Raw genomic sequence first — 20,152 nt, forward strand, 5'->3', positions numbered from 1 at the left:
TTTGGGTTTGATATATTTATCTTATTTTTCATGACCCATTTAGACTATGTGCTAGTACCTAAAGTTCATTTATTCTGTGAATGCCCTCTGTGATTACTTTTTTTGTTTAACTAAGAAACTGTTTAATTACGTGCTAACTGAATGACATACTTGGCCAAGTTTAGGTCAAGTAACACACACTTTTTACACGATAATATATATGAACTTACTGGATTCTAAATAATACATGAAAGTTTGGAATTTAACGTTAAGTTTACTGCTATGGCATACAGCTTTTCTTCTAAAAATATATATATTTTCCAAGAAACTTCAAGATGATGCTGTGATGCAGATTCAAGATGATTATACATACACTGACATTGTACTCATATAACACAAAGATGATAATTATGATCTAAACAATTCATACTCAGTCATTACATATGATTTTTGATCTTACATTTCCATATATTGTTGGCTTACTGTCACACTTGAGAGGTTAGGCAGGTTTCAGGCTGAGCAAGCATTTTGTCTAACAGGAATTACCTGTTCGGGCCGTTGTGAGGCTGATGCTGATCTACCTGTTCCTTTCATACTAGACTTATCTGTTGCCTTTGAAATTATGTATATACAGGAGGAGGAAACCTATCCAATTTTAGGACATTAATGTGATTATAATATGATGATTATGCTTATCTAAGTCAATATCTCGATACTATTAGTTATATAGATTTACATTGTTTTATCTTGTCACATGATGTATTTTTCAATGGCATCATCAATAAATACATGTAATAATTTAGTGTTGACATGAAGAAAGTTTACATGCCATATTCTATAATCAACATGTTTCATTGAAACATCTCCAACACCTTGACTGTTCCATCCATACACATAGCCCATTTTAAGTCTACCACTTTCTGTCACAGGCATGGACAACATACTGCCTCAACTTAAAGACACGAGAGCTCAAGCAGATGATTTTTGTGTAGGTATGTTCATAATTACAACTGAGTAACCATCCAGTCTGCTAATATTTATTCTGCACTTGTCAGTACAGAGTAATTTTTTAATGATGTAGTGCATCTACATGTAAATGACTACTCTGTGGTTCAAACTTAAATGCCTGACAGAGGGTTCTTCAAACTGCTTTCAGCCTATTTCTCTATTGTTCCACCCTCCAACAGCAGATGGGAAAAATAACGAACAATTAAATATCTCCCTGTGAGGTTTGATTTCTCTTATATTATTATCATGATCATTTTTCCGTATGTACAATGGTTGCAATAAAATATTTAAGCATTCAAAGGGGAAAGTTGGTGACTGAAATTTCGTGAAAAGCTCTTGTCGCAATGAAAAATGCCTTTGTTTTAATGATTGCCACCGCAACTCACTAATCACATTCATGGCATATCCATTTCATATTACCACTCTACATTACAGCTGATTAGAAATAATTTAATTCCTGTGATCTGATGAGATCAATAGATTTTTTGATAGAGCTAAGTTTAAATTGAGAAGATAATTAGGTTTTACAGTGAAATAAGAGAGCAGTGACTTTACTTCATTTTTTAAAAATTTTATGTATGTTTTTTGAATGAACAATAGTTGTTATTCTGTGAAAAGCATTCAGTAATTTTGCAGTACAATAACTGCAATGTTCAATAAATTTACATTGTTTTATCTTGTCACACAATGTATTTGTCAATATAATAGAGGGAAACATTCCACGTGGGAAAAATTATATATAAATCAAAGATGAGGTGATTTACCGAACGAAAGCGCTGGCAGGTCGATAGACACACAAACAAACACAAACATACACACAAAATTCAAGCTTTCGCAACAAACTGTTGCCTCATCAGGATGAAAAGCTTGAATTTTGTGTGTATGTTTGTGTTTGTTTGTGTGTCTATCGACCTGCCAGCGCTTTTGTTCGGTAAGTCACCTCATCTTTGTTTTTATATATAATGTATTTGTCAATGTACATCATCAATAAATACATGTAATAATGTAGTGTTGTCATGAGGAAAGTTTAGATGCCTTATTCTACAATCAACTTTCAGATCAATGGTATAAGAATGGAGTATGGAGAACTGTGAACACACCAGAATATTATACTTCATGAGTTCCATTTATCAGAAAGATAAATTTAAAAATAATAGTTAATAACATTAATGCTATAAGCTCTTTTTCTGTTATTATTGTTCATTGTTAAGAATTTTCACAGTTTACAAAAATCATTCTTTCAGAGGACATTTTGCTTAGTCAGCTTTTTCATTAGTAACATGCTATGTGCAATCTCACTGACACAAACATTAAGAGTATTATGCAAATTAATGAGCAGAAATGCCAATTCACTTAAGGAAACATGAACAGCAGTCAAATTTAATTGTCTAAGAACTGATTGTGATATTTATTTTTCCAGTTTCGTGACATACAAATGGGGAGGTTTGTGAACAAGTTATAAGAGTTTTCATTTAATGTTAAAACACTTTTAAAAGAATATTATAATTACATAACTCATGCTATAACATGCAAATTCCATCAAGATACTGAATCACAAAATTTTCATGATATTTTATCACACATTATTCCCATAATAATTAAAACTGCATGCTTCAATATAGTTTTGCTGACACTAAATGTCTTGTATAAAACTGAATTAAAAAATCACAGAACTGTGTCACATCTTGTATGACATATTTAACAGAAAGAATTAATGGTATGCAAAAAAGTACAAAACACAGAATATTACTCTTTAAATTTTCTACAAAGTAGGGAGGTCGGGTTAAAATTGCATACACAGTCCACTATCTTTCATATGGTATTCTGATGAGAATACTAATCCAGTTTTTTAAAATTTGACTCTTCACTGCAGTACAGATATGTTCTAACTTCAGTCAATAATAAATGAGAATCTAGTTATCTTAAAAGAATACATTGTGACAGTTTTTAAATTTGTAAAACAATAATAATTAAAACAGCTCCATAATTAAATGTTCCTCTATTCTTTGGTACGGGAAGAATACTGGAAAACCAAGTACATATCTTGTTTCTCAGCACCTGAAAGCAAGTGAAATTCTTAAAATGAAGAAATAATCACAAAATGTAAACACACGACATTACAAATTAAGTAGTAATAGTTTCTAAATTTTTACCAGAGATTATGATTGATGTTTACATTTATGTGCTAAGTGTGTCTTTCACAGTTATCTAAGTAAAATGACTTGCAGGTACAGTCAGTGACAGAATTCATGAGATTCTTTGTCTTATCATTACGCCAAACTGCACAGCTTTGCTGACCCTGATACAGCAGCACAATGCACAAATAACACATTGTCTACAGGTGTGAAAAGCTATCTGAGCTTTGTCAGACTGTTCTTATAATGTGGGGGCTATACTGCTGCTGATTAATTTCTTGCATATGTTTACTTGCTGTTAACATTTAAGAACTCCAAACTATTTTTTATTAAGAAATGTCTTACAAATTGATGGAATTCACAGTAAATGATGACTCTTCAAGCCCCTTCCGCTGTTTTTTAGTCCTTTATTGGAAACAATACTGGTTTACACCATTATAGGTGTATCCTCATTTGGTGGAATGATTAACTCTTAAACAATGAGGAAGTTACGATGTCTCATATTTCTGCTGAACATAAAAAATGTTAATCTATTATAGACAGTTGTTAATAGTGAAATTGGCATTAAGCACCAGTAGATGAATGTCTAATTGGACACAGGGGGTGATAATACCATTAAGCTAATGTTAAAACAGCAACTGTTTACTACGCCAATGCTAATAACTGGTCATTGGTGGTGCTGTACTAGAATTTCACATTGACAAACATTCATTCAATGCGAGTTTCATAACACAAATCATGCAAAATTGATATCACATTCTCAATCAAGCATGCCCATTAAAAAGAAAGAGAACTCAGTCACATGCTGTAACCCGAAACTGGATATCAACTTCAGTCACTGGGGATACAGAAAAACTCAAAAAATATTAGAAATACTACATAGGCCTCTAAATCCTGTAAAACAAACATTTTGAAAGTGGCATTCAAAACTCAAACAATATTTACAAAACATCATGGTCACTAGTAAATTGAGAAATAGGTAAATCTGGGAAAATATACAACTGAAAATCACTTGCTGATGAATGGTAAAATAGAAAGTGATCACAATAAGGTAGCAGATCTATTTAACAATTGTTTTGCCTGTGTTGGCTCCAGCATAAACAATCAGCTTAAAAAAAACAAATGCAAATTCAGAGGAACACCAGTGTCATAAAGTATAGTTTTGACATCAACAAGTGAAGAAGAAATTATTAAAATAGTGAGTAGCTTGATGAATTCTCATGCAGCAGTATACAATGGTCTTAGTCTGGACACTCTCGAAATGTTTTCATAAAACTGCACCACTTTATTAGCAATTATCATTTTGGTACAGAAGATGGTCTGTTTCCAGGTGAGTTGAAAATTGCTCAAGTTCTGCCTATTTTTAAAAAAGGAAACAAGAAAACTTTCAACTCATATCTGTTCTTCTAGCAACATCCCAAATCTTTGAGAAAGCAATACACAGGGCTATTACAAATGATTGAAGCGATTTCATAAATTCACTGTAGCTCCATTCATTGACATATGGTCACGACACACTACAGATACGTAGAAAAACTCATAAAGTTTTGTTCGGCTGAAGCCGCACTTCAGGTTTCTGCTGTCAGAGCGCTCGAGAGCGCAGTGAGACAAAATGGCAACAGGAGCCGAGAAAGCGTATGTCATGCTTGAAATGCACTCACATCAGGCAGTCATAACAGTGCAACGACACTTCAGGATGAAGTTCAACAAAGATCCACCAACTGCTAACTCCATTCGGCGACTGTATGCACAGTTTAAAGCTTCTGGATGCCTCTGTAAGGGGAAATCAACGGGTCAGCCTGCAGTGAGCGAAGAAACGGTTGAACGCGTGCGGGCAAGTTTCATGCGTAGCCCGCGGAAGTCGACGAGTAAAGCAAGCAGGGAGCTAAAAGTACCACAGCCGATGGTTTGGAAAATCTTACGGAAAAGGCTAAAGCAGAAGCCTTAACATTTACAATTGCTACAAGCCCTGACATCCGATGACAAAGTCAAACGCTTTGAATTTTTGGCGCGGTTGCAACAGCTCATGGAAGAGGATGCGTTCAGTGCAAAACTTGTTTTCAGTGATGAAGCAACAGTTTTTCTTAATGGTGAAGTGAACAGACACAATGTGCGAATCTGGGCGGTAGAGAATCCTCATGCATTCGCGCAGCAAATTCGCAATTCACCAAAAGTTAACGTGTTTTGTGCAATCTCACTGTTTAAAGTTTACGGCCCCTTTTTCTTCTGCAAAAAAAAACGTTACAGGATACGTGTATCTGGACATGCTGGAAAATTGGCTCATGCCACAACTGGAGACCAACAGCGCTGACTTCATCTTTCAACAGGATGGTGCTCCACCGCACTTCCATCATGATGTTCGGCACTTCTTAAACAGGAGATTGGAAAACCGATGGATCGGTTGTGGTGGAGATTATGATGAGCAATTCATGTCATGGCCTCCACGCTCTCCCGACTTAACCCCATGCAATTTCTTTCTGTGGGGTTATGTGAAAGATTCAGTGTTTAAACCTCCTCTACCAAGAAACGTGCCAGAACTGCGAGCTCGCATCAACGATGCTTTCCAACTCATTAATGGGGACATGCTGCGCCGAGTGTGGGAGGAACTTGATTATCGGCTTGATGTCTGCCGAATCACTAAAGGGGCACATATCGAACATTTGTGAATGCCTAAAAAAACTTTTTGAGTTTTTGTATGTTTGTGCAAAGCATTGTGAAAATATCTCAAATAATAAAGTTATTGTAGAGTTATGAAATCGCTTCAATCATTTGTAATAACCCTGTACATAAGAAGCTGGAACTTCCTGGTAACCACAAAAGTGATTTCTAAGGGGCAGTATGGGTTTGTTAAGGAGTCATCCACCATTACAGCAGCATCCAACTTAATCAAAGACATCAAACAAGCAATAGACAATAAAGAACATATATGTGGCATCTATCTAGACTTACAAAAAGCACTTGACTTCATTGATATGACCATACTGCTGAACAAACTGTAGAAATATGGCATTAGAGGCACAGCCCATAATCTGATTAGGTTCTATTTGATAAATAGGAAGCTGTTTGTGTCTATTAGCACTAGAGAGGGAGCATACAAATCAACCACCACTTACATTAATTTTGGTGCTCCACCGGGGTCAATATTAGGACCACTTCTTTTTATTATTTATGTTAATGATATTCAGTCTATAACAAACCCTGCTACAGCTATCTTCTATGCAGATGATACCACATTAAAATGCCATAGTCCTAGCTATTCACAACTTGAAGAGCAATACAAAATTGCAGCAGGCATAATTCCGCAGTATTTCAATGAAAACTAAAATTAAATACAAATACATCGTTCTATATTGAAGTTGATCTTGGGAGGCAATAAAACTCTTAAAAAACAATTTTTAATGGGTGACAAATACATTAAAAAAGAATACTCGACCAAGTGTCTCGGCTTGGCACTTGATGTAGACCTAAATTGGTCTGATCATGTAAATGGTATTTGCAAAAAGCTATCTACTACCATCTATGCCCCAATAAAACTGATACCTTTTTGTAACATTACCACTGTGAGGCAAATTATTTTGCACTATGGGATAGAGGTATGGGGATCCAGCAGTAAGGGTAATGTGAAAAAAGTATTTATCGGTAGAAGAAGGCAGTTAGAATTATGGGAAAGAAATATGTGTCAAGAATTTAAAATACTAACTGTCCATAACCTGTGTGTACTTAAGACAATCATTATGCCAGTTAACAGCAACAAAACACTCAATAAAGAAATACATGACCACAACACTAGACAGAGACTCCACAATATCTCTCATAGAATCATACTTTATAAGAGAAGCCCTCACTATGCAGACTAAAAACTACCAAACAGTTTCCACCTGAATATCTCCAAATTGTCCATCACAGAACTAAAAAAGAAATTAAAATTATGGTTCCTAAACAGTCCTGTGTATTCAATAGGTGAGTTTCTAGATTCAGTACATATGTACGTACTGCATGTAGCGTATTGCAATAGCAAATTGTTTTTATGTGTAGTCCATATATGTAATATTGTTCTCTTGAGTAAATTTGGAAAAAATTGTGTAGATAATAATACTAGGAAATAATATGTAACTCTTGCAAGTAAGGCTCTGACTTATCAAGAAGACTGGAACAAAAATAAATACATTAATAAATTTGTAATCAGTTGATGTTGGACCAAAATAAATAAATAAACGTACTTTTTACACAGATGCCATCATAAAAGCATAAAATAACTAAAAACATTCCTATAAGACATGTTTGCTCCAACAGATGTGGGACCAGTGCCTAAAACATCCGCAGCAGAGCTGTGTACGTTGTATATTGTAAGTCATTGTGTTCATAAACAAATGATAACGTGATATTTATCATGCATTGTACTAATACAAATCAGTTATATCTTATCAAAATAACATTACAAAAAAAAGTCTTTTTCATGAAATAAAGTATCCCAAATTGTCCCGAATTAGCAGGAAAATACGCATTTACGCCTTCAAAATGGTCGGTGTCTACATTCAGTCCACAGTTGCATTGAAATAGTGTTACAAGAGGGACTACAATGAAAGTATGAAAATGTAACAATAAGTGTAGACAGATAACAAAATCCAGTTAACAAATCATCATTAAGTCAATACATTTGACAGTGCAGAAAAAGTAGGCATTAGCAAGTGTGCAATTCTGCAGGTTTTTCACTTTTAGATCTACAGGGTACGGAAATTAAGGTAGGGACAAAACTTATGAGGGATAAGTTGTCTTAAGACTTCTTTACTAATTGTGATCTGCCTCTTCTCTCCAGCAAGATTAGAACCAAAAACTTATGCAGTCTTCGCCTGGAAGGACGAACTCTTTACCACGAAGCTAGCATATAACTGTAGCACATATCACTCCCTTGTTGTCACAGTGATGGCTAAGATATAGAATTCACAATGTATATGGTGATGTAGATGGAGACCAAGAGATGAATACACTAAACAGATTCAGAAGGATGTAGGTTGCAGTAGGTACTGGAGATGAAGAAGCTTGCACAGAATAGAGTAGCATGGAGAGCTGCATCAAACCAGTCTCTGGACTGAAGACCACAACAACAACATGGTGAAGTAAGCTGCAGTTCCTGTTGGAACAGGCATTCTGGACTCAAAAATACAAATTTGCTACCTGTGTGTCAGCCCTTAAATGAGTATCATTCAGAATATTTCATCTAAATGACGATAAATATTGACTTAATTTACTACGATAATTCTGATCCACTCCAGGAAGTAAACTGATGGTCACATAGTTGCCAAAAGCATTCTACAATGTTGCCAATTCTCTATTATACTAGCGACAGGCAGAATACGTTTGCTTAGCCAATGTGTTTCTGGAGCTAGCTAGCACTTGGGAGGCTCATGCTTCAAAGACACAGTAGCACCAACTGCCACTACATTGATTGGGAACAGAAATACCTAGTGAAGGCCAATGCATTGTGTTTGCATTTATGTAACTACATTTTGGGTCTAAAGCACGGTTACGAATAATATCCAGATGCACCAACTGTGACTAACATCATAAACAACGAACAGGATAAATTATTTGAGCTGCTGTTCTCTTCAGTAGCTGTCATAGCTATTTTCATTTTTCTGCCTCGAGTGAAGTGCAAATTAAAAAAACTCATTCACTAGAGGTGACTCACTTATTTATCACCACCAGATACTATTAACATTATGGGTAAATAACATTCACTTTAATATTATATACCTGTAAACATGTTTCGTTGTAACTGCTTTTGCTGGCATCACCTCTAACACATCTAACAAATCACGAACATCCACTAAGAAATTTCGTGAGCTGCGAATAACTTAGGTTTCAAATCAGAAAAGTAAACTGTGAAAGTAAATCTTTCACACTGACCGAAAAATAGGACTCAAAAGCTACAAAGAAAATCAGAGAGATGAATAATTGCAGTGCAAGCTATATTCCACCTTCTGGTAACATGAAAGGAGAAGCACTTGTGATGAGAATGCGAAAAAAGGAACAAAAAATGTCACAGTTATATCTCGAGTATGTCATTTGTGCGGTGAAGGCGAACATGATCATCCAGTGAATAGCACTCTTCACCTGATCTTGTGTGGAACTACTGTAGCAGTGTTCAGCAAATAGCAATATGCACTGAGGGTGAGGCGTGCTTGGGTAGCCCACGCAGTTGTGTGTAACCACTGTTGCAAATGTGGCGTAGATAGTTGATTCATCTGCCTAGTGAGCAGAAGGCACATGTTCAAATCCCAACTTTATTACAAATTTTCATTTGTTGCCAATGAATTCTTTCAATGACCGAATGCAGCAGAGACTGAAATTTCTCCTTTCTGAACATATTCTATGAAAGGTTTGGCCGCAAGACATCACTCATAAATATTTGTGTGTTAGTTACATCCTTACTGCTGAAATTCTCAATACATTAAAAAATAAAATAATCACCTTTGAAAATGAGTGCTGCTAAGCAAACACTATTTCAAGTTATTGATATAACTGAATGCATAGTGCTCAAGTCTTGTAACTGTAAAATTAAATGTTTGAATCTTTGCTATTAGCAGCATCTCTTTATTTCATTTAAATTCTATATTTATTGAGAAATGGAAATGTTAACATACTGTGAATGGATCTCGGGTTTACTCATGTTTCACGTGCCATCCATTGTGGGTGAATCTCAAGATAACTCACTCTGTTTGTAGATGCCATCTTCTGTGGTAGATTTTAACTACTTCATATTGTTAGGTTTTACACCAGTAGTGAATGTATCAAACTTGATTGCCTTTGCTTTCAAGCAGTTACTATTTTTGTATCGAAGTTTCTCCTACTTTTAGAGATGGCCCTATTTAGAAAACAGAAGGAAATGAACAAATCTGAAATATGTTGGGAGGGTTTTGTCCTGATTATTCAGATGTTTCTCATGAAAATGAAGATCCAGATGAATATGCAACTGCATGTTTTTATGTTCTTAGGGTGACTCCAGTGACAGCGACATGATCGGACACGTAAAGGTGCGTAAGATGTCTGTGTCTTCAACTGACTCTGACAATAACATGAAGGTGATTCTGTTCTTGTGTATGATTCTTTTGCCATAATGTTAATTAATTGACTATTACTGAATCATGTTTTTAAATAAAATATGATCTTTTGATTTTAATTACTGATCAATGCAGAAATTTGAGTGCTCCAGAATTAATTAAATTTTGGTACAAAAATGAGAAACATGAAACAGAAAATAAAGGCCTTTTTTCCTTGTAGATATTTAACAGTATTATTAATATACAGAATCTTTTTTGCTTGACAGTAAGGCGTTTCACTTATCTGAGTCAAATTTTAATTTACTTTCGTGGAACCATTAATTAAAAATTACTTTATTTAAAATTATGATTTAATATTCAATTTGATTATCAGTTACTGAAATGAGCTGGTAAGGTATTGTACTTAACAGTGCTCAAAAATATTCTATTCTTCAAAAGTATCTTTTTCCATTTTCTGAGAGCTATATCATACTCTTTTAGGAAATTGATGTTTGGATGCCAACCTCTAAATCCCGTAAATAGGAAGGAAACTGAAGAGGGCCAGTCCTTACAGTCCCACAGTGAGTGTAAATTTTTGTTTATTTGCAGTATGAAAACCTGCCCTTTAAGTCTAAAGTAGTTCATAAGATGTACACTATACTGAAATGCTAACAACAACAACAACAACATTAATATGAATCACAACTTGTACCTTACCAGTCACTGGTCAGAAGATGAAGGTCTTGAACATTGCCAGGAAGCTAAATTCTGTTGGTCTGATGAATATCCACTTGCAGCTGCCTGCAGCTGAGAATGCATTTGTTCAGCTATATTTTTAACATGTTGTATATCTGGCCGTTCATCAGGATCAGGTCTGATACAAACAGCCACAAGTTCACGCAGCTGATAATGAAACACCAAAACTCACACTGTGTATGGGCAATTCATATTAAAAAAATGCGCATCTTACTATGATATAGTCTGTAATTACACAAATATTCACACCACATTCTTTATCAGTATTTTCTATTTATTTTGAAAAGCATTTCAACATTTTTTGTAAATGCTAAGGTTCCATATTTAACAAATTCCAAAGAGCAATGTTAGGCCATGGAAAATGTGCAGATACTGACAATATCATGATTCAGAAACTACAAAGAATGTAAAAAAACAAATGTGGTACTTTTTCAAAAGAAAGATTGGGTCATCTATGATCACATGATAAAAAAAGTGTGGATGGTTAAAATTAAGAAAAAGAACAAGAAATTAATGAAAAAAGGGAAAACTGACAAGTTTGGATTATAGTGACCAAAGGGTGATTAATCAATATTACTTCACTTAAATCTCTCTCCTCACTCATATTAAACTATAAAATTAATTCAAATATGTTATTCACAACTGAAATTAAAAGCATAATGATAGATAAATTTTTTTTCTTCTTTTAAGAACACACACTGTGTTGACTGTACATGAGAAGTTACAACTGTTCTAGACTTTGTCTAGCAAGGAACTACTCTCCTTTCAAAAGCACTGCTTTACCAAATGAAGCACACCAGAACATCTTGTTATTTATTTATTACGAGTCCTGTTGATCCTAATAGCAAAAGAATTGCTAGGATATGGTATGATTCATAGGATATGGCAGACTAATGGTAATACTTGTATCAACTAATGGTGCATCATAATACACAAAATTACACAATAAAGCTACAAACATGCACACTCATTTATGCTAAAAAATTCATTTATTGGGTAAAATAAATTTTTCAACGGGCATTCTTTCAATTTGTTTTTATGCTTTGGCATTTCAAGAGCATGTCTTATATTTCTTTAGATAGAGCTTTGGATACTTTCACACCTGAGTAATGCAGTCCGTTCTGCTAAAGGGTGAAGTTTTTCTGGTTACTATGTAAGTGCTGTTTTGACCTCACATTGTGGCCCTGATATCCACTACTGGTTTTGGAAAAAAAAAAGAGTGATTTTTATTAATGAAACACAGAAGGTAGAAGATATATTTAATTTGTTAGCAATGTACCCATCCAAGAATTTAGGGCCCGACTTCCTGTATTTATTATCCATTACATTTTATATTTATATCCTCTTGTTCCGTCTATGTCACTTGAATCTGCACATAATTAGTGCTGAGATCCAGATTTTTACCATCATTTAACTTCTTTGGTATCTGTAGATGTCACCAAGGACATGTTCTTTAAGTTAACTGTTAGTAGCTCTGTGTTATTCTCCATACAATGAGTCATGACTAAAGTTGTTTGATAATTATGTGTCATACTTGTACTGCCAAACCGTGTCCCAACAGGTCATGGGCTCAGGTTACACAAGCAGCAAAAATAAAGTTTTTCATGAGAGAAAACTGAAATTTGTAAGTTAAAAGTGTGGTACAGCACAAATGATTGCTGCAAAATTGCGTTCAACTAGAAATGCTGTTGTGCAATAATTATGACACATGGACGGTACAAGTCAAATCACTACTCCTCAAAAACGACATTTGGGGATATGTATCTGGAGACATATCGTAACTCACGGTGTCTGGTGAATGTGAAGTGCTTGCTGCTGCAGAAGCTGCATACAAAGCACGGCTAGTGGCACGTTGAAAAGCAAAAGCAGGCTTTATTTTATCCATCATCAATCCCATCAAGCTGAAGCAGGTACAGAACTGCACTACATCGTGTCAGGTATGGCTTAAACTCTAGTCAATCCACGCAGCCAAAGGACCTGCTCGCAGAGCAGTACTGCTAAAACACCTCACACTTCACAAATTGCAACCTACTGATAATGTGACAATGAATTCTTCGATGCTGTGGATAAGTTACAACCAATAGATATTGACATAAATTGTGATATGATGTCAATAATACTGCTCTACAGTCTTCCAGTTAGCTATGACAGTTTTAGGTGTGCTATCGATTCCTGTGACAATCTACCAGCTGTAGAGGGAGTAACGGTAAAATCTTGGGGGAAAAAAAGCAAGGATTCAGAAAGACAGTGAAATTGCAAGTGCCACAATGTTTGTTAAACCATGTAAGCATTTCATGAACAAGCCAAAACATACTGCAAGTGGCAGAGACAAAGTGGAATGAAAATCAGAACAAAACCAAAAAACAGAAAAATAAGCATAAAAATGCAGTTTTTGTAAGAAGCGACACAAAGAAGATGAGTATGTTTTCAAGAAGAAGCTAATTGTGCAAGCTGCAAGCAATGTTGACCAATCTCCTTGCTGTTTCTCTATGAATGAGCCTCCTCTGAAGTTTTGCGACTATTTTTTGGTGCATAGGCAGTGGTCGCATATCACATATGTGCAATGATCCAAAAGCATTCACAAATGACAGAAACACGAGAGAATTTAATGATTGCGGACAACAGTGTTACACAAGTAACAGTATAGGTGATGGCAACGACAGCCTGAACCAATCTCATTTCAGTGGTAAAGGTTTTGGACAACAAGCATACAGTGACATTTTAGGAAGCTCATGCAGTTATACAAGATAATAATGGTAAAATCAACATGATTGCAAACAGTTTTGGTAACCTCTCTTATTTACAAGTAAATGGTCCAGAAGCATTAATCGTTGTCAAGTCAGAAGTTACACTATATGATCAAAAGTATCTGGACACCCCCAAAAACACACATTTTTCATATTAGGTGCATTGTGCTGTCACCTCCTGCCAGGTACCCCATATACTGACCTCAGTAGTCATTAGACATCGTGAGAGAGCAGAATGGGGTGCTCCACGGAAGTCACAGACTTCAAACCTGGTCAGGTGATTGCGTGAAAACTGTACAGGCCAAACTCACCTGTTGCCTGACAGAGACCACTGACGGTTGAAGAGGGTTGCAATGTGTAATAGGCAAACATCTATCCAGAACATCTTACACAAATTCCAATCTGCATCAGGTTCCAGTACTATGATAGTTAAGTGGGAAGTGAGAAAACTTGGATTTTATGGTCGAGCGGCTGCTCATAAGCCACACATCACGCCGGTAATTGCCAATCAATTCCTTGCTTGGTGTAAGGAGCGCAAATATTGGACAATTGAACAGTGGAAAAAACATTGTGTGGAGTGATGAATCACGGCACACAATGTGTCGATGTGACAGCAGGGTGTGGGTATGATGAATGCCCGGTGAACGTCATCTGCCAGTGTGTGTAGTGTCAACAGTAAAATTCGGAGACGGTGGTGTTATGGTGTGGTCATGTTTTTCAGGGAGGAGCTTGCACCCCTTGTTGTTTTGGATGGCACTATCACAGCACAGGCCTACATTGATGTTTTAAGCATCATCTTGCTTCCCACTGTTGATTGCATCTTTCAACACGATCAAACATCTGTTCATAAAGCACGGCCTCTGGCAGAGTGGTTACATGACAATAACATCCCTATAATGGACTGGCCTGTACAGAGTCCATACCTAAATCCTACAGAACATCTTTGGGATGTTTTGGAATGCCAACTTCACGCCAGGCCTCACTGACTGACATCAATAGCTCTCCTCAGTGCAGCACTCCACGAAGAACGGGCTGCCATTCCCCAAGAAACCTCCCAGCACCTGATTGAATCTATGTTTGAGAGAGTGGAAGCTGTCATCAAGGCCAAGGGTGGGCCAACGCCATACTGAATTCCAGCATTACCGAACTTTTAAGTTATTTTCAGCCAGGTGATCACATAGTGTACAAAAAGTGGTATGTAAATCTGGCACGCTCAATTAGGCCTCTGGAACTCGTGAAATATCACCAAAGTGGTCAAAAATGAAAATGTGACACATCTGCAATTCAGTGATGTTGATATCTCCGCATGAACTGTGTGTCTTAAAGAAAGAGACACACCCACTCTCTTCACTAAGTGAGAAGGCAACTCAGATTAACCTCTACAGTTAATCCACTCTGATGTCTGTGGAACAATGAAAGAGACATCTCAAGGTGGCGCAATATTTTTTGTGATCTCTATGGATGACCACATCAAATGGCATTAAGGCTATTTTCTTCAACATTTGTTGAATTCAAAAACCTGGCTAACAATCAGACTGGTCATAAATTAAATCCTTTCAGTCAGACAAGGTAAGGCATACTGCAACAGAAGAATGGACTCCATCTTCAGAATGACAAGAATACAGCAACTTCTAACAGTTCCATACACACCACAGCAGACTGGTGTTACCGAACAATATAACTGTTCACTGGTCAAAATGGCTCATTGTGTGCAGCTCGAGTTGGGACTACCACCATCATTTTCAGCTGAAACCATCATGACATCTGATTACATTTGAAACTGTTGCTTAACTAAAGAACTGTCTGATGGAACTCCATATGAGAAGTGGTTGAAGAGAAAACTTGTCCTATTTCACCTTGTACATTTGGTCAAAAGTTTGTCATCCTGCATACATCATCAAACAAATGAAAGTTTGATCGTAAGGGGAAAGAAGGGATTTTTGAAGGCTATTCTGACTGTCTGGAAGCCTATTGTGTGTGTGTATCATGAGATCACAGTATTCACCTGTCAAGATTATGAGTATCATGAGATTATGAGTAGCATGAGATCACAGGATTCACATGTCAGGATTATGGCAATTTTGAGCCCAATAGAACTTGTATGAACTTCCGCGAAGATGGACTAAATCATCAGCAAAGAGGGGGCATCATCATGAATTCCACTCGAGGAGATTTCAATGGTGATGCAAACACTGAATCAGAGCCATTGTCTGACAATGATCTATTTTATGGCTTTGAAGATGAGGGACTTCCAATCACTACAGACCAAGAATTCAATACGGACAATGAATTACCATGTGGCAAGACAATTTTTCAAGTGCCATACCTCCCCAAAAGTTTGTGCCAGGTATGGATTCATCAGATGTTTCAATTAATGATGCTAATTTAATTTCACATTCAACAGAGATCAATCTCAATTGTGTGGTTCAGATCATCAAGAGTGGTTTGAGACTATATGTGATGAAATCAGGTCACTGGTAAAAAAAACTGGGGCATAGCAGACAGGCCAACAAATAAAAGGATAACAGACTGTAGGTCTGTTTTGAGAAATAAATACACAAGTGATGGACCTTTGCCACGGAAAAAAGAATGACAATTCAACCAGCAGTCTGAACTTAACTTTATGGAAACATTCTCTACAGTTGCAAGACTTGGATTGTTTAGACTACTCATGGCTTTGTTAGTCAAATTTGACCTTTGTGTTGCACAGCTGGATATCACCATTTCATTTCTCAATGATGAAACTGACACACACATATTCACAGAACAGCAGTACTCACTTGTTGAATTCTTATGAAAGATCAAAGATGTGGAGAGTGACAATCATATAGTCAAGAAGGCAAGTGAGATGCCCCAAACATTTAAATCTAGTGATAAAGTGTGTAAAGCCATTTATGGACAGCACCAAACTGGTTGATAGTGGTATGCCAAGTTGAATGCAACCCTAACATCAATTGGACTGTAACCTACACATTCAGAGCCATGCATCTTTGTAGACACTGTAGGAAAACGTCCAGTCTTCCTACTTTTTTATGTAGATAACATTATAATTGCTTTAGTGGTACCAGAAATGATAGAATAAATCAAGAATCAGTTATAAACCAGACTTAATGTCAGGGACCTTGGTGCCATTAAGGTACTATCTGGATGTCTAAGTAAATCAATCTGTTGACAAAATTACATTATGTCAAAGTGGCTGTATCAGGTAAGTTTTACACCAATTCAATATGAGTGACTGCAAGCCAGTAAGTATCCACTGGCAATAGGGAAGATGTAGGATGTGACAGCTATGAATACAGGAGATGGCACTCACTATCAATTCAGAGAATTAGTTGGAGCATTGATGTACATCACTACTGGTACTTGACCTGACATATGCTATGCAGTCAATGCCAGTACAATGACAGCCATGACTTCATTCACTGGCAAGCAACTAACCGAATCCTTAGATACCTCAAAGGAACCAAATACAAGAAACTGACCTACATCAAGGATAAGGAAGGAACTGTTGGTTTTCTAGATCCTGGTTGGGGAAGTTCCGATGTTGATACAAACTCGTATACTGGCTATAGCTTCAACTTATTCAGGTCAGTAAACTCATGGTGTTCAAGCAAGTAGAGAGAGCAGTTGATCTTTCATCAACAAAAGCTGAATACATGAGCCTCAACAATGCAGCAAAGGAAGTGACTCAATCATCAACATTCATGAAAGACCTAGATTTAGAAAAATTGTTACACAACACCCTGTTCAATGACGGTCGGCCAGCTGGAAAGTTAGCATGTAGCACAGTTCTTCATTCAAAGTTTAAGCATATTCATATAAAATAACACTCCACACATCACACTCTACAAGAGTATCTGCTGAAACTGGAATATCAGCCAACAGAAGGTATGACAGCAAATGTACTGATGAAAGCTCTTTCCTGCACCAAAGCACAAGAAATGTGTTGTACAAATTTGACTTCAATCCTAGAACCACAAACTTAAGACTCAAGTCTTTATTTATAACTGTCTGTAAAAATTGAAGGGGCATGTTGAGATTCAAATTCTGCTGTCATGTAATATCTTTGGTGTTTATAGAGTTTAACGGGTAGTAGTTCTATGTTATTCTCCACGCACTGAATATGAATAAAATTGTTTGGTAATTATGTGTTGTGTCTATTGTGAATCAACATCCAAACAATTAGTTTTTTGACATTCAAAGAGAGTCCACTGCAGCTAAACCAGTGGAGGATACACAGCACAAGTTTTTGCCTGCTGTTTTATCCACTGAGAGGGACGTATCATCTCCAAAGAGGCTCAAGTTGCTCACTGTAGTAGAACAGAGTGGGATGTCACCATAAATATAAGAAACAATAAGAGCCTCTGTATCAATCCGTGTGGTACTTAACTCTTAACTGTGTGCCACTTAGATGAAGCTGTAATTCTATTACTGACAGTAATGATTACCACCTGCTTCCTATTCTTCGATAAAACTTAAACCACATAAACCATTACTTTGCTTGACCCATAGAATCCCATTTTATTTGGGAGAATTTCATGGTTGGTACATTCAAAAGCCTTGGATATGTCATATAGGATTCTGAATGGTGCCAGTTTTTTGTCAACAGATTGCAGAATTTGATCTGTGAAGGAGAAAATAACATTATCTATTGATAGGTCTTGCTATAAACCAAACTGACATTCAAAATGTTGTGGCTTTCAGGTAATGGATATTCTCAAACAACAAGTTGCAAACATTTTTGGTGAAATAATGTTATCTGTTATAATCATTACAGAAATTAATAATGCCACTGACTCATTAAAAAATAAACCTTAATTTGGCTTTGACAATATCTTAAGCAAGAATTATCTGGAATACTGACCCACAGCCTTAACTCATCAATGCACCTAGGTATGTTTGCAGAGAGGATGAAAGGTGTCACAGTAAAACTCTTCCAAAAAAGGTCATGCCTCAAATATGAATAACTATAGAACAGTTTGACTTCTTCTTGTGTTTTCAAAAGTATTTGATAAGTTGTTGTATGCTAAGATTGTTAAACAATTTTAACACTTCAATATTTCAAATAAATGACAATTTGGATTTCAAAAGAAAATATTGACTGATAAGTCAATCTTCACATTTGTGGAAGATATCTTAGGGTCCCTAAACAAGAACAAACTACCAGAGGGTATCTTCTGTGATATGAGTAAAGACACCAAATTTGTTTTGTTGCAGCTGATACAAACATTGCAATAAATAGCAAATGAAGTGTAGTCTCAGAAAGATCAGTTAATGAAATTTTCCTGGACCTTAACAAATGGTTCCTTGCCAATTCTTTGTCACTAAATCTTGGCTAAACACACTACACGCAATTCAGAACTTTTAAAAGATTTCGCACAAGAAGATGCCTAAAACAGATAAAAGAAGTGGACAGTATTAAATTTGTGTGCTTACACATTGACAATAAATTCAATTTGGGTACACCACAGGGCTGCTGCAGCACCTAAGCAAATCTCTGTTAGCAATGGGAATGTTGTCAGACATAGGGGATATAAAAATGAAAAAACTGACATACCGTGCTTACTTTCATTCCATAATGTCATATGAGATTATTTTATAGGGATAATTCATCAAGCCAAGTGAAAGTTTTTCAGGTACAAAAATGTCTAATTAGAATTATTTGTGGTGTGAACACAATACCATCCTGCAGAGGCCTGTTTAGGGAACTAGGGACAATAACTACCATTTCACCATATATTTATTTCTTAATGAAATTTGTTATTAAAATGTATCCCTTATTCAAACCAGTTTGTGAAATCAATACTATAAATAATAATAATCTTCAAAAGATGTAAAGTAACTTACTTTGGTCCAAAAAGGTTTCCATTAATCAGAAACACACATTTTCAATAACTTGCCGGCAGCCATAAAAAGTTTAACTACCAATCAAAGTTCAGTTTAAGAGGAGCCTAAAGGATTTATTGGTGGCCAACACCTTTTAGCCCAGTGATGAATTTCTTAGTAAAATCTGTTGTGTCGGTAGCTGGGCCGACACCGTGAAGTTGAGATGGCTGAAAAGGCAAGATAGACTAACGCAGACGGGCGTGAAGTACTGGAACAGGATACGTAATTAATGTTAGGAAGAAAAGTACGGAGCAGGTTTAATACTTAACTTTACTCTATCATGGTGGTACATCGATCTTGACGATACACAGGAGACTTTAAGTACAATCACTGTATGGCTAATGGCACCTTGCTAGTTCGTAGCCATTAACTTAGCTGATGGCTATTCTGTCTCTCGGCTAATGAGAGAGAAAGGCTTCGTACATCTGGTCGGTAGCTAGGTTCTCGTACAACTGGGGCGAGTGCTCTCTCGTATCACGAGACCTGCCTTGGTGGTGGCGCTAGGTCTGCGATTACACAGTGGCGACACGCGGGTCCGACATGTACTAAATGGACCGCGGCCGATTTAAGCTACCACCTAGCAAGTGTGGTGTCTGGCGGT

General features: G+C 36.4%; 1 protein-coding gene across 1 annotated transcript in view; it reads right to left on the reverse strand.

Moving 5' to 3' along the window:
- Window positions 1-2,574: 2,574 nt before the first annotated feature.
- The window catches only part of LOC124615867 (serine/threonine-protein kinase Nek7-like), a 64,032-nt gene continuing 46,454 nt past the window's right edge, over window positions 2,575-20,152 (reverse strand). Inside the window, exons 5-6 of the mRNA XM_047144027.1 lie at window positions 10,880-11,065; window positions 2,575-3,045 (exon numbers count right to left, since the gene is read on the reverse strand). Of these exons, the coding sequence (XP_046999983.1) occupies window positions 10,883-11,065 (183 nt within the window). The 3' untranslated portion in view covers window positions 2,575-3,045; window positions 10,880-10,882. The remainder of the gene's footprint in view (window positions 3,046-10,879; window positions 11,066-20,152) is intronic.

Source organism: Schistocerca americana, chromosome 5 (genome assembly GCF_021461395.2).
Source record: "Schistocerca americana isolate TAMUIC-IGC-003095 chromosome 5, iqSchAmer2.1, whole genome shotgun sequence".
Lineage (NCBI taxonomy): Eukaryota > Metazoa > Arthropoda > Insecta > Orthoptera > Acrididae > Schistocerca > Schistocerca americana.